General features: G+C 36.7%; 4 protein-coding genes across 5 annotated transcripts; 1 reads left to right on the top strand and 3 right to left on the bottom strand.

Moving 5' to 3' along the window:
* The first annotated feature begins 373 nt into the window (after positions 1-373).
* LOC108602061 (beta-1,4-galactosyltransferase 2) lies at positions 374-2,384 on the top strand. 2 transcript variants are annotated; one of them, XM_017990081.1, is made up of 3 exons: positions 374-389; positions 1,229-1,411; positions 1,475-2,384. In XM_017990081.1, exons 2-3 carry the CDS (start codon positions 1,308-1,310, stop codon positions 2,211-2,213), a joined length of 843 nt encoding a protein of 280 aa, XP_017845570.1. In that variant the 5' UTR covers positions 374-389; positions 1,229-1,307; the 3' UTR covers positions 2,214-2,384. The 2 variants fall into 2 exon arrangements, with proteins under 2 accessions (XP_017845570.1, XP_017845569.1); XM_017990080.1 differs by lacking the exon at positions 374-389 and having other exon boundaries at positions 1,039-1,411.
* A 253-nt stretch (positions 2,385-2,637) lies between these two features.
* On the bottom strand, positions 2,638-5,671 carry LOC108601885 (SCY1-like protein 2). Its single transcript, XM_017989859.1, has 6 exons — positions 5,496-5,671; positions 4,834-5,433; positions 3,904-4,779; positions 3,623-3,842; positions 3,376-3,561; positions 2,638-3,315 (listed from the first exon to the last, which is right to left on the bottom strand). The coding sequence occupies exons 1-6, from the start codon at positions 5,620-5,622 to the stop codon at positions 2,763-2,765; spliced, it is 2,562 nt and encodes an 853-aa protein (XP_017845348.1). The 5' UTR covers positions 5,623-5,671; the 3' UTR covers positions 2,638-2,762.
* A 3,460-nt stretch (positions 5,672-9,131) lies between these two features.
* Positions 9,132-9,779, bottom strand: LOC108601273. The gene is made up of 3 exons (XM_017989173.1): positions 9,720-9,779; positions 9,344-9,661; positions 9,132-9,284 (listed from the first exon to the last, which is right to left on the bottom strand). The coding sequence occupies exons 1-3, from the start codon at positions 9,777-9,779 to the stop codon at positions 9,132-9,134; spliced, it is 531 nt and encodes a 176-aa protein (XP_017844662.1).
* Positions 9,780-10,988: 1,209 nt separating this feature from the next.
* Positions 10,989-11,338, bottom strand: LOC108602692. The gene is made up of 2 exons (XM_017990831.1): positions 11,299-11,338; positions 10,989-11,240 (listed from the first exon to the last, which is right to left on the bottom strand). The coding sequence occupies exons 1-2, from the start codon at positions 11,305-11,307 to the stop codon at positions 11,031-11,033; spliced, it is 219 nt and encodes a 72-aa protein (XP_017846320.1). The 5' UTR covers positions 11,308-11,338; the 3' UTR covers positions 10,989-11,030.
* Positions 11,339-11,645: the final 307 nt, after the last annotated feature.

Consider the following 11,645-nt stretch of genomic DNA (forward strand, 5'->3'; position numbering starts at 1 on the left):
CGTCATATCAATGTCGTCGAATTCTTCAAGCCGCTGATGCCTAGAGCGTCTTAGTTTCAATCGACGATACGCCAATTTACTACGATTTATTGGACGAAGTATGACCAAACCGTAGAGAATTAAAACAGTTATGATTACTCCAAGCAAAACAAGTACAATTGCAATTGCTAATTCGTCTGTCTTAGCGGGCAACCGTGTGTAACTGATGGAAGTTGTATTGGACGCGCCGCGTAGACAATAGTCTGTTAAGGGGTGCGCTGCTTGGGTCCACGCAGGATTTAAATGGAAGCCCTGCCAACAAACACAGCCCAAGTCATCGTGCACTTTCGTGCAAATAGAGTTTTCCGGACACTTTTCAGTTGCTGTGCAATTTTTAACTGAAATAATAGGTATGTATTTAAAAATTCCGATAAGGATATTTATTAATTGGTTCACTTACAATGCCAATAGGGACTTTCTGCATTCACATTAAATTGCATAAAATAGCTACAGCAACTGACAACGTAAATAAAATATTTACACGCGTTACACATGGCCTTGTTTACTTAACACGTTCAGAAAGCTACTGCTGGTATAGCTGGCAACTTAAGTTCGCATTTGTTCTTATCAACAGCTCTTTTATCTATAGTTTATAAACGCTCTCTTTTACATACAAATGTTTTTAGCAAATTTGGCAAAGGCAACAATAGGTCAAGGAAGTTTTAGCAAGAGCGCTATCAATATAAGCATTTTAAAATCTTATCAATACCTAATTTAATTTGTTATGAGAAAGATAGCACTTCAGTTAAATTTATTAGTACACAACGTAATACATGCGGCGATGGTGTGCGAAAGAAAGCGCTCCTACAAAATTTATTCTAATTGAGCAAAATAGATTTGTGTCACAAATGTATTAATAATAAGAAATTCAGTTAAAAGTTTGATATTAGATATTGCTCTGCGTAAGTACTACAATTTTTAAATTTATGACAGGGTAGTCTAATGTGAAAAAAGCAGGTAGTGTTGGTAAACATTGATAAGCTCGCTTGTTATCGAAATTTCACAAACCCAAAGATTTATAAAGATTGTTTACATATTTGCGGATTCATATCAATGCAATTCTTAAGTGGTGCAACTGCTAGATATGAATTACAGTCTTCACTTAACGTCCAGTGTCCACATACCCGATAATAATGATAATAAGGCTGTGCCAGCATAGTTTTCATATTTATGACTTGCTTATCTTCAGTGGTGCTTTAACACTGTTGGTTTACCTTTTGCTGCCTACACGCTTTGCCACTCACTATGATTATATCAATAAGGATCACATGGAGGCATCGCTGGTGCCCGGAACTGTTAAGTATAGTAACGTGACTGATCAACAGGAGCACGAAATCGATTGCGATTATGCGGAGGTGATAGACAGCAGCCGGTAAGTCTCAACAATTTCCACAAGCACTATGTTGTATAAGTGTGTTGCTTTTGTTTGTTTTAGATATATTTATGATGTGTACCATCGCGAGACGATACATCATGCTGAGCAAATACTGTCGGGTGGTGAGTTCCTGCCGGAATGCCGTCATCGCTATAGCACTGCCATTATAGTGCCATATCGAGATCGCCAGGACCAGCTAGCAGCATTCCTTAACTACATTCACAATTATTTACGACATCAGTTGATTCATTATCGAATTTTTGTAGTAGAGCAAAGCGATCATAAACCTTTCAATCGCGCCATGCTCTTCAACATTGGCGCAAAGGTGGCAGTAAGCTATGGTTATCCGTGCTTAATATTGCATGATGTCGACTTAATGCCTCTTAACTCAGGGCAAATTTATGCCTGCTCTGCTTCGCCGCGCCATATGAGCTCGGCTTTAGATTGGTGGCGCTTTCATTTACCTTACCGCACACTCTTTGGAGGTGTGATAGCCATCACCAGCCTGCAGTTCCAGGAGATTAATGGCATGTCCAATTTGTATTATGGCTGGGGTGGCGAAGATGATGACTTGTTCGAACGTCTTGATGTAAGTGGCATACATATTTGTCGCTTCGATCCGGCTTACAGTGAGTATACAATGCTCAAGCACAAACAAGAGACTCCAAACAAAAATCGCTTGGCTCTGCTGAGAGCTGCTTCCGTGCGCATGAACATCGATGGACTCAACACGCTACGCTACAAGGAAGTTGAGCGTAGAATGCACAGTCTGTTTACTCATATACTAGTGGAGACCTAAGAGAGCACAATTGCTCAATTGTTATGTAGCTTTTAGTGCTTGATAGTCTAGATATAATCTCAGAGTCTGCACAAATTTTATGAATATATTAACATATATATAAGATATAGATGCAATTGTAATCTGTAAGTAATACAGATATTGTTTAAGAGCTAAAGTACACGCAAGCCTCATAGAAATAAAATATTAAAATTGCAATAACTCTACGTTTTAATTGATTAAACGTGTGTAAGTATATTTATTTTATCAACGATACACTAAGGAGCAAATTGCACAATGCATGTATAAATATGTAATTGGTTTGTCTAGTCTAACAATAGTTTATACACATTGTATATTTGTGATATAAATGATATTTGTTGTAGGTTACAACATTTAAATATTAAATAATTTAAAAACACTTTAACTAACGCATATACACACTTACAAACATATAATCGCACACACACATACACAATTGTCATCTATAATTAATAGTTTATATATAATATGGAATAGTTGATTTTTTAGCATTGGCTATTTGGCCTAAATAGGGAATGTTCGTTCTTTCTAGTTAAGGAAATTAAGTATATCTTGTTGTGATAGTGTATTCAGATTCTTGCTATCGGTTGACTGTGCCGCTTGCGTTTGTGGCATGAGAGGAGGTGCGGCTGTTGGAGCTGAGCCCATAAGTGTATTTAAGCTCATGCTTTGCTGCATATTGTTTAAATTGTTTGCCGTATTATAACCCGTTGGGTATATATAATTAACTGTGGGCTGCTGCAGTGTATACATGTTGGCACCGTTTAAATTATTTGGCTTAGCAGGCTGATTGCTGTTTCCACCAGCAGCGCTTCCACCACCAAATGGATCCAGATCGTCCAGCGATGAAAAGTTATTATTGCTGCTAGCTTGTGGTGATGCGAGCTGGTTATTCATCACCAACGGATTTGAGCTGTGCCAATTGTTGCTGCTTGTGCTGTTGTTGCTGCTGCTACTGTTAACAGGGAAACTAAGTTGAGGTGCAGTTGCTGCCGCGCTTTGTGCATGGGACAAGCCGCTCAAATTGTTTTGCATAAGTGTAGAGAAAATATCCTGTTTAGCTGCACCTTCATTGGATATTCTGCAAAAATTTGTACTAGTTAAAGTCTGCATAAACGCTTGAATTCTTGAGTTTATCTACTTGAGTTGCTCCCTGGTTTTGACGGCTGATAAAGTTGGCACAGTTTTAGTAGCTGCCTGAACTGTTGGCTGTCCTATGGTGAAGCCAGAGAACATGTCATCGTCACTTTTATTGCCATTGCTGCCTGTAGTCGAAAGTGTTGCACTCTCCATTTCATTGGCCAAGATTTCGGAAGCATCCTTAGGTCTAGAAAAAAAAAACAATAGATATATTATGAACTCTTTAAGCAAAATAGTAATATACTTACTTATTGTCTCGCTGTATGGTGGACAGCTGTTGCAGCTTTTCACGCTGCTCCTGCTCAACGCGTCCCAACATTTCTTTAATTAATGCAATTATGGTATTAAATTGTGCTGTAGTCAGGCCATTTTCCACACTTAGTGGCACTAGGAATGGTATGCATTTGTGCGCCATTACATCCTTGGTTATGCCCAGTTTGGTGTTGGTCATAGCAATCTTATAAATACCTGCAAGTCAGTAAGATAATATATTAAACAATAATCGCTCGATTGGCTTCAATTTACATACCTATTATAGCCATGACAATAGCCGGCTCGCGACTTTGTATCTGCTGCAAAAATGGCAAAATCTCGTCCAGCACAAGCCACTTGTCTAGATTTTCCAGCAGCTTGCCAATTGATATAAGACAATTTACTTTTACCGAAACATTGTTGCTATTAAGGCAAAGCTTTTTAATGCGTGGAATCACAGCATTCTTCATAGCATTGTAGTCGATAAGTGAGGAGAATGTGGGCAGCACACCCAGGCAAAGTTCCTGTATTTGTGGCATGTCACACTCCAGCGATCGATAGAGCAGCGGTAGTACACTCTGCTTAACATCCTCTGCCGGTGTTAGCTTAAGCAACAAATCCATCTTTTGCATAAAGATCAGCAGTATTTGAATGGGATCAAAAAGCTTGAATATAGGCTTTAGATGAGGCAGTATATGATCGCAGTATTCGCGCTGGTTGCTCATCTCGGCTATTAACAGCACATTTGGTAGCACAAATGGTATCATGGGCGAGTTTACAAATTCCTTAACCATCGTCGGCAGTATGGAATGCAGATTGACGCGATGCGGCAATGTTGGTATAATCTGTGGCAAACCTTTGTAGAATTTGGACTTTTGTAGATTATCCCATTGATAGAGTGAATCCAAATAGCTCAGTGTCTTGACACCCACATCTTGGAAATAAACAATTTGTTTGAGCTCATGCAATTTTGGTCGCATATTGGCGCTTGGATGCAACAAGGCCTTAAGACTGTCGGTCAACTCATTGGGCACTGCACTCATAGCAGGATACTTTCGTTGATTTAATTCGTTGGCATAGCGTCGAAAGCCGCTGTAGTCGCTGCCAAACATTTTAAGCGGCTTGCCAGTGTAAATTGTAAAGATGAGCACACCTAAAAAGCAATATTTAAGTGAGCTACATATTAAATAAGGATTTGGCTACTTACCCAAGGAAAACAGATCACTGTCTGGTGTGTTAACACTGTTCAATGCCAGCTCGGGTGCTGTATACTCTAGACTAGGTTGTGCTAGCACATGCAGTGCTGTGCTATGTTCCCGACATGGCCAATGTGGTGTGCCATTTGTTGCAGGCTGATTGGCTATACAAAAGTCGAAACCAAACAGTTTCCAGCTGCGATTCTTGTTAATAACAATGGTTTCGGCACAAATGTTGCGGTGCACAATTTTAGCATCGTTATGTAGAAACTGCAGACCATCGAACAGCTGCAGCAACCCATGGCGTATCTCAACGTCATATAGCTTTTTGTCGGAGCGCACATTGTCCCCCACAACATTGGACAGCGATGCAAAAACAGGCTCTGTGGCAAATGCCAGCGAATCTCGACTTTCCTCCAGTGGATGCTGCACAGTTAGCACATGCGGATGTCGAATCTTTGTTAGCTGTTGTACACCGCGTCGCAGTGTCTCCAGCATTGTTTCTCGATCATCTTTTGACCAGCGCTCCAGTACCTTTTTTTCAAACACAAACACTGAGACCTCTTGCTTCGTGCTCTTCTTGTGACCACTGTATACCTTCCACATGAGACCTGCATAGCAATATTGCAGTCAACTGGTTGATTCCCATTAGTCACATATGTCAAAGTCTTACCCACACCCGCAGTGCAAACCTGCTCCAGCACTTCGTATTCCCGGGTCACATTGTTTCCAGGCAGTACACCAGACAGCTGCGATACAGTGTGCACAGCCGAGGAATAAAATTTATTAAATACATCCATGCTGCCAAAGATAGCTAAACAAGTTTAAAAAATCTTTGCAGCAATCAACTTTTTGTTTTAGTAATCAATAGTGATTTGTCACTAGTATGTTAAAGTTACTATACGTGCCGCATTAAAGTAACAGTAACACTTACAAAATTGAATTGGATGATACACGCTTAGCCAGTGTTACGAAACAATAAAAATGCGCAAGCCTGGAGTAAGCGCGAGTTTGAATTGTGTGCTGTGCAACATTTTTAGCCGTTAGAAGTTTGAAACTTTCAATGCTATATATAAATTCATAATTAAAATCTCATTACAGTTAAATTATAGTTTTTACCTGGTTCAATGCTGCGTTAGCTAAACATTAAAATACAAAATTAATAAAACGTAAATGTAGCATTTAAAATTTATTATAACGTTTAATTAGTGTTCTTTTACTTTTAACCTATTTAACGCATCTTCTATAAACGTAAAGTATACGTTTGTGGTAATTTGAACCTTATTAGAAAACATCCATGTCATTAGTAGTACATACTCTCCGGATGGTAATAAAATGGGTAATTTATTTGGACTCGGGTAAAAGTCCTTTAGATATTGCCGACCCTTTGAAGCAATAAAAATTAAATTTGCTTTTTTAATATACTCTTAAAAACAAACCTCATATGGACATAGATGATTTATAGATGAAAACTCCTTGAATTGCTTAAAAGCCATTTTTCCTATTGGATTTGAGTGAGGGTTTCGCAAAAATGCACATACATCAAATGTAGCGTCAATAACCCAAGGCTTATAGCCACTGGCTTTCTTCTGTACTTGTAATCGTAAGGATATGGAGTTTGCCGGATGTAGCATTGTAACTATAACATTCAGTATGGTCTTGTTTCGTTGTATTGCCCGGAGCCGACAGGTGTTGACAACAATCCAGGATTTATTTCGGGACTCGCAAACAGCGTTAGTCATTTTAAAGACTGCCTCGCTCTGTAAGAAATAATTAAAATTAAATTTAAGATTGCTAAATTTGTACATATTGTAACTTACTTTTGCCTTCACTATAAGCATCATTGTGATCAGGACTAAAATAGTAAAATGTTTACTATACATATTGTTGCTTCAACGAGTTACAAAGTTTAAATGAATATATAATTGATTGGCAAACTAATTTACAGCACAAATCGTAATGAGATTTCTATTTTTGGGAGTCATTAACTTTGTTTTTACATACTATTATAATATAACAACTATAAAAATGCATGCAAATGGTTTTTAAATTAGCTTTTTATTTTAATTAAAATTTCTCAGCTGAAGAACAGGCTTTCAAAATTTTCAATTCAGTCATGGTTTATTATTAAATTTGGTTTATTAAAGATTAGTAATAAAATTAGCAGATATCTATTAAAGAATTTGATTTGATTAATCATTTAATGGTCTTTTAATAATTCTCCACAAATGTAAAATAAACGTTTGTAGTAAATGCAGGCTTATTATAAAATATCCATGTCATTAGCAGTAAATAGTCTCCGGTTGGAATTGGCAGAGCTAGTCGATCAGCTATGGGATAGAAATTCTTTATACCCTGTAGACCCTTTTAAATTGTGAATAATTAGTCTTTAATTCACGTGGAATTTATAAAAACATACCACATAAGGACACGAGTGATTAAGCGTTGAAAAATCTTTGAATAGATTAAAAATTACTTTTCCGATTGGATCTATGTTAGGGTTACGCAGAAATTTGCAACAATCAACAATGGTGGAATCGAGTACCCAAGGCTTATATCCATTAGCTTTTTTCATTACTTGTAGTCGTATTGAAACATTTTGTACCGGTTTTAAAAATGTAACAAGAATATTTAGTATAGTTTTGTTACGTTGCACTGCGCGTAATCGACAGGTATTTATAACTACCAAAGATTTATTACGGGACTCGCAGACAGCATTTGTCATTTTAAAGACAACTCCGCTCTGCAAGAAATTGTAAGATTTAATAAACAATTTGAATTTATTAATAGATAGCGTACATTTTCCTTGAATAGATATAGCAATGTTATCATCACTAAAATATTAAAATATCTGTACATATCGTTTCTACTTTGGAGTACTAACTTTAAATGAGCACACAATTGATTAAAAAAAGTATAAAAGCTACTAAGCGTTACAAATAATTATTTGATATTATGCATTAACTTATTGATTTTTAAGTAAGCTCTACAAACAGATATATAAAAAAAAAATTTTAATTAACTATAAATTTATTTGCAGTCATTATATGTGTATTTTATTTTGCAATAGCATTTAGCTTTTAAAATTTATTGTTATATCCATCAATCATAAATGGAGAGCTTGATTATCTTAAAACCCAAAATTTTTAATTTGTATTTTGCTACTCTTCACCATCGCAGCACAGTTTTAAAATATTTCATGATTTTAATTACTCGTTTATTAATTTGAGCTATGAAACTAGAGTACGGTAAAAGCTAAAATCTTATCATTAATCATAATGCCCAAAACCAACAAAAGTGAAACTAAACTGCCATAAAGGACCAAGATATTAATCTGACTTTATTAAGCTGTCTCAGTTACTAAGTAACAACGTAAGTTCAAGAAATAATAAAAGATACTGTAATATATTCTTGAAAAATTTGCTTTTTGGTTTGATTGGCGCAATTTATAATCTATAAGTAATCCTCAATAAATGTAAAGTATACGTTAGTTGTAAATTGAATCTTTTTATAAAACGTCCATGTCATGAGTAGAACATATTCCCCAGATGGAAACACTAGAGATAGTCGATCAGCTATTGGATAAAATCCCCGCAGATATTGTTGACCCTTTAGAAAAGTACAAAATTATTAACTGACAAGCAGTAAAAAACAGCAGACTTACCACATAGGGACATGGATGGTTAATTGAAGAAAAATCTTCGAATAAACCATAAACCATTTTTCCTATGGGATTTATTTTAGGATTACGCACGAATTTGCAGGCATCAAAGGTGGAATCGATGATCCAAGGCTTGTAGCCGTTGGCCTTCCTCAATATTTGCAATCGCAGAGTTACAGAGTTTGTCGGATGTAGTATAGTTAGCTCAATGTTAAGTATGGTCTTGTTGCGTTGAACTGCATGCAGCCGACAGGTGTCAATAATCACCCAAGATTTGTTTCTTGACTCGCAAACCGCATTCGTCATTTTGAAAACCAAAGCGCTCTGCAAAAATTCGTAGACTTTTTAATAAACTTATGCCATTTGCATAGATTGTGCAACATACGTTTGATTGAACTATGAACAGCAATGTCACCAGTACTAAAATTAATAAAATGCGGGTAAGCATATTGTTGCTAAAATGCGATGCTTGTTGGAAATGAAGATATAGTTGGTTAATTGTACGTATATGTTTATTTTGCAATAAATATTTGACGCAGTTAACGAGCTTTTAATTAACTGATGCTAATTAGTTTGTGTATTTGCAAAACTAAATAATAGGTGTGTGCCTATAAGTGAAAAAGAATTTTGTAACGTGCTGTGCATAGTTTAAAAATCCTCAACGAATGTAAAATATATATCGGTGACAGCTTGTGGTCGCTTATTAAATAACCAAGTTAGATGCACTAGATATTCGCCAGAGGGTATGGGTGTGGGCAGCTTTTCATACTTTAAATAAAAGTCCTTGACGCGTTGCAGGCCCTGCGAATTAATTCGATATATGCTAGTTCATTTGAAGCCTGAGTGTCGTGTCTACTTACCACATAGGGACACGTATGATTGATATTTGAAAACTCCTTAAAGAACTCCCAGATTAGACGTATAATTGGATTATTTCTGCGGCGTATAAATTGGCAGCCATCAAAGTTGGCGCTATAGAGCCAAGGCTTGTAGCCATTCGCCTTCTTCATGAGGTCGCCTTTGATGAATGCATCGTGCACCGGATGATGCAGCATGGCATCAATGTTGAGACACACCTTATGACGATTCACCGCACGCAGACGACAGACTGGAAAATCAATCCAGGTTTCGTTGAGTGTTTTGCATACGGCATTTGTCAATTTGAATACCACTGCATGCTGCAAATTAGAACTCGGAATTATTTGCATAAAACACTTTTTCTTTTACAATAATTACACTTTGTTGCAAGTTCTGGCAGAGCACGAGCAGCAGCAGAGCAGCCTGCACCAATAACATTTTGAATGTGAAATATTTGATTAACTTGTTATACAATTGGTTTTTGTTAGCTTATTATGTGATTAGCTAGTCATGCAAATTATAACTGCTAATTGCTTTATAATCAATAAACTAAGCAATTAAATTTCAATTGTTGTAAGTCTAGCCATAATTATTTTAATGTCGGCTTAATGTGCTGTTAGATTTAATTTCAATTTGCCAGCCAATACGAATTTTTCATATAAATTTTAAAGCTTGTTACAAGCCTTGGGTGTGAAAGAAGCAAACAAATTCAGCTTAATTGCACTTGAGTTGCATTTATTTAACTGTGCAAATGAATAGTTACCATGATATTTACACCTAACTCGGGGGCTCCCTTATGGGCATACACGTGTAGCACTCACGCACACACCAGAGCAAACGCTGTTCAATAAATAAAACACTCGAATGCATTTAGAAAAATCGCATTTGGGACTTTATTGGCGCACACACACACACATGAATACTCACACGAACCGCTCACAATCGAGAAACATTTGGGAGCTTAGCTCAGATCTGAGCGCCTGGTGAAAGATGGCGTTGCCATGAAATGCATTCGAGTTGTTTGCACGATTTGTAGCTGTGGCCGATGTCGAACTCGTTCTGAATTTAAATGGATTTTTTGTGTATATGTGTGTATAGGTAATTTTTGCGTTCTATCATGACAGGAGCTATTTTTATATATAGGGAATTAAAGTCGTACGTCGTATGCCGCATGCCGTCTGATGTGTTGAGTCATAAAATAAATCAGACAGCTTGACACAAGCGTCAATGTTAAATCACGCCAAATAGCATATCCAGAGGTTCTGCACCATTGACATGACCAACAGCACTCCACCCCCTCCCGATGTTGCAGTCGGGCTATAATTATGCGGTGACAAGCAAACTACTTTTGTTTGTATTTGCAACCAAATCCGCAACAGCAATTACCCCAATCTGACTCTTATATGTCTCGTCTGCCAATCATTTTGTTTATTCACCTTTTTTTTAGTGCGCGCTGGTATTCAAAAGATTCAGTGACTTGCCAAAAGCAACGACGTTGTTATTCATCACAATTGAAGCTAGACTTGGCACGCAGTTTAAGTTTGATTTTTGGCTTTTTGGGTGGGCTTTTCGATATAAATAAATGTAGCTAATTTTATGCTAATGTGATAGACAACAGGCTACATTTAAACGACATAATTGGCTATCATATAAATAGCAAACTGATATTAGTTAAATGCGCATTATTTATTAGGAGAAGTAAGCGTTGCGCATGTTGCGCATATCTTCAGAATTTGGTGGATGAACATGTGCTACTTGATGCTGTACAATTTGAGGGGCGATTCTCTTGTTCAGCGCTTCCCTAGCATGCTCGGCTTGTTGACACTGCATGGATGCGCGTGGAATCGGCGTTCTATAATAAGCGGTGGCACGCCTATGTGGATAAAGTTCAGCTGCAATCTAAGGAAACATGTTAATAAACAAATGTAAAATATTTGCTAAGCCTACAGCAACTTACAGGCCTCATTTTTATTTATTTTTTTTTTATATTTTGTAAAAAGTTGTATTTGTTCTGCTAATAAAACTAAAAGTAATGAAAGCTTACAGTAATTTTATATTATTCAGTTTGTTGGCAAAGCCTGCTTACAATATAAAAAAATGATTAATAATGGCAACTTACAGGCTTAATATATTACATACTTATACAAAGTAAATTAGCAGATTGTTTTTAAGTTACAAACATTATTGTTTTTCTGCTTACATGGCGTATGAGCGATTTCAAGTAATTCGCTTGGCTTCAAATCAATTATATATTATATCAAACATGCATATACATTATTAAGCGCTTATAATTAAAGTACATTG

The sequence above is a fragment of the Drosophila busckii genome, chromosome 3R (assembly GCF_011750605.1).
Source record: "Drosophila busckii strain San Diego stock center, stock number 13000-0081.31 chromosome 3R, ASM1175060v1, whole genome shotgun sequence".
Classification (NCBI taxonomy): domain Eukaryota; kingdom Metazoa; phylum Arthropoda; class Insecta; order Diptera; family Drosophilidae; genus Drosophila; species Drosophila busckii.

Bases quoted from the DNA above. Each gene is read 5' to 3' on its own strand.
- LOC108602061 (XM_017990080.1), top strand. From the start codon at position 1,173: ATGATAATAAGGCTGTGCCAGCATAGTTTTCATATTTATGACTTGCTT. The intron at 1,412-1,474 runs GTAAGTCTCAAC...TGTTTGTTTTAG, and splicing joins GAGGTGATAGACAGCAGCCG to ATATATTTATGATGTGTACC.
- LOC108601885 (XM_017989859.1), bottom strand. From the start codon at position 5,622: ATGGATGTATTTAATAAATTTTATTCCTCGGCTGTGCACACTGTATCG. The intron at 3,843-3,903 runs GTATGTAAATTG...ACTGACTTGCAG, and splicing joins TATTGTCATGGCTATAATAG to GTATTTATAAGATTGCTATG. The intron at 3,562-3,622 runs GTAAGTATATTA...TTTTTTTTCTAG, and splicing joins ACCATACAGCGAGACAATAA to ACCTAAGGATGCTTCCGAAA.
- LOC108601273 (XM_017989173.1), bottom strand. From the start codon at position 9,779: ATGTTATTGGTGCAGGCTGCTCTGCTGCTGCTCGTGCTCTGCCAGAAC. The intron at 9,662-9,719 runs GTAATTATTGTA...TCTAATTTGCAG, and splicing joins GCCAGAACTTGCAACAAAGT to CATGCAGTGGTATTCAAATT. The intron at 9,285-9,343 runs GTAAGTAGACAC...ATTAATTCGCAG, and splicing joins ATCATACGTGTCCCTATGTG to GGCCTGCAACGCGTCAAGGA.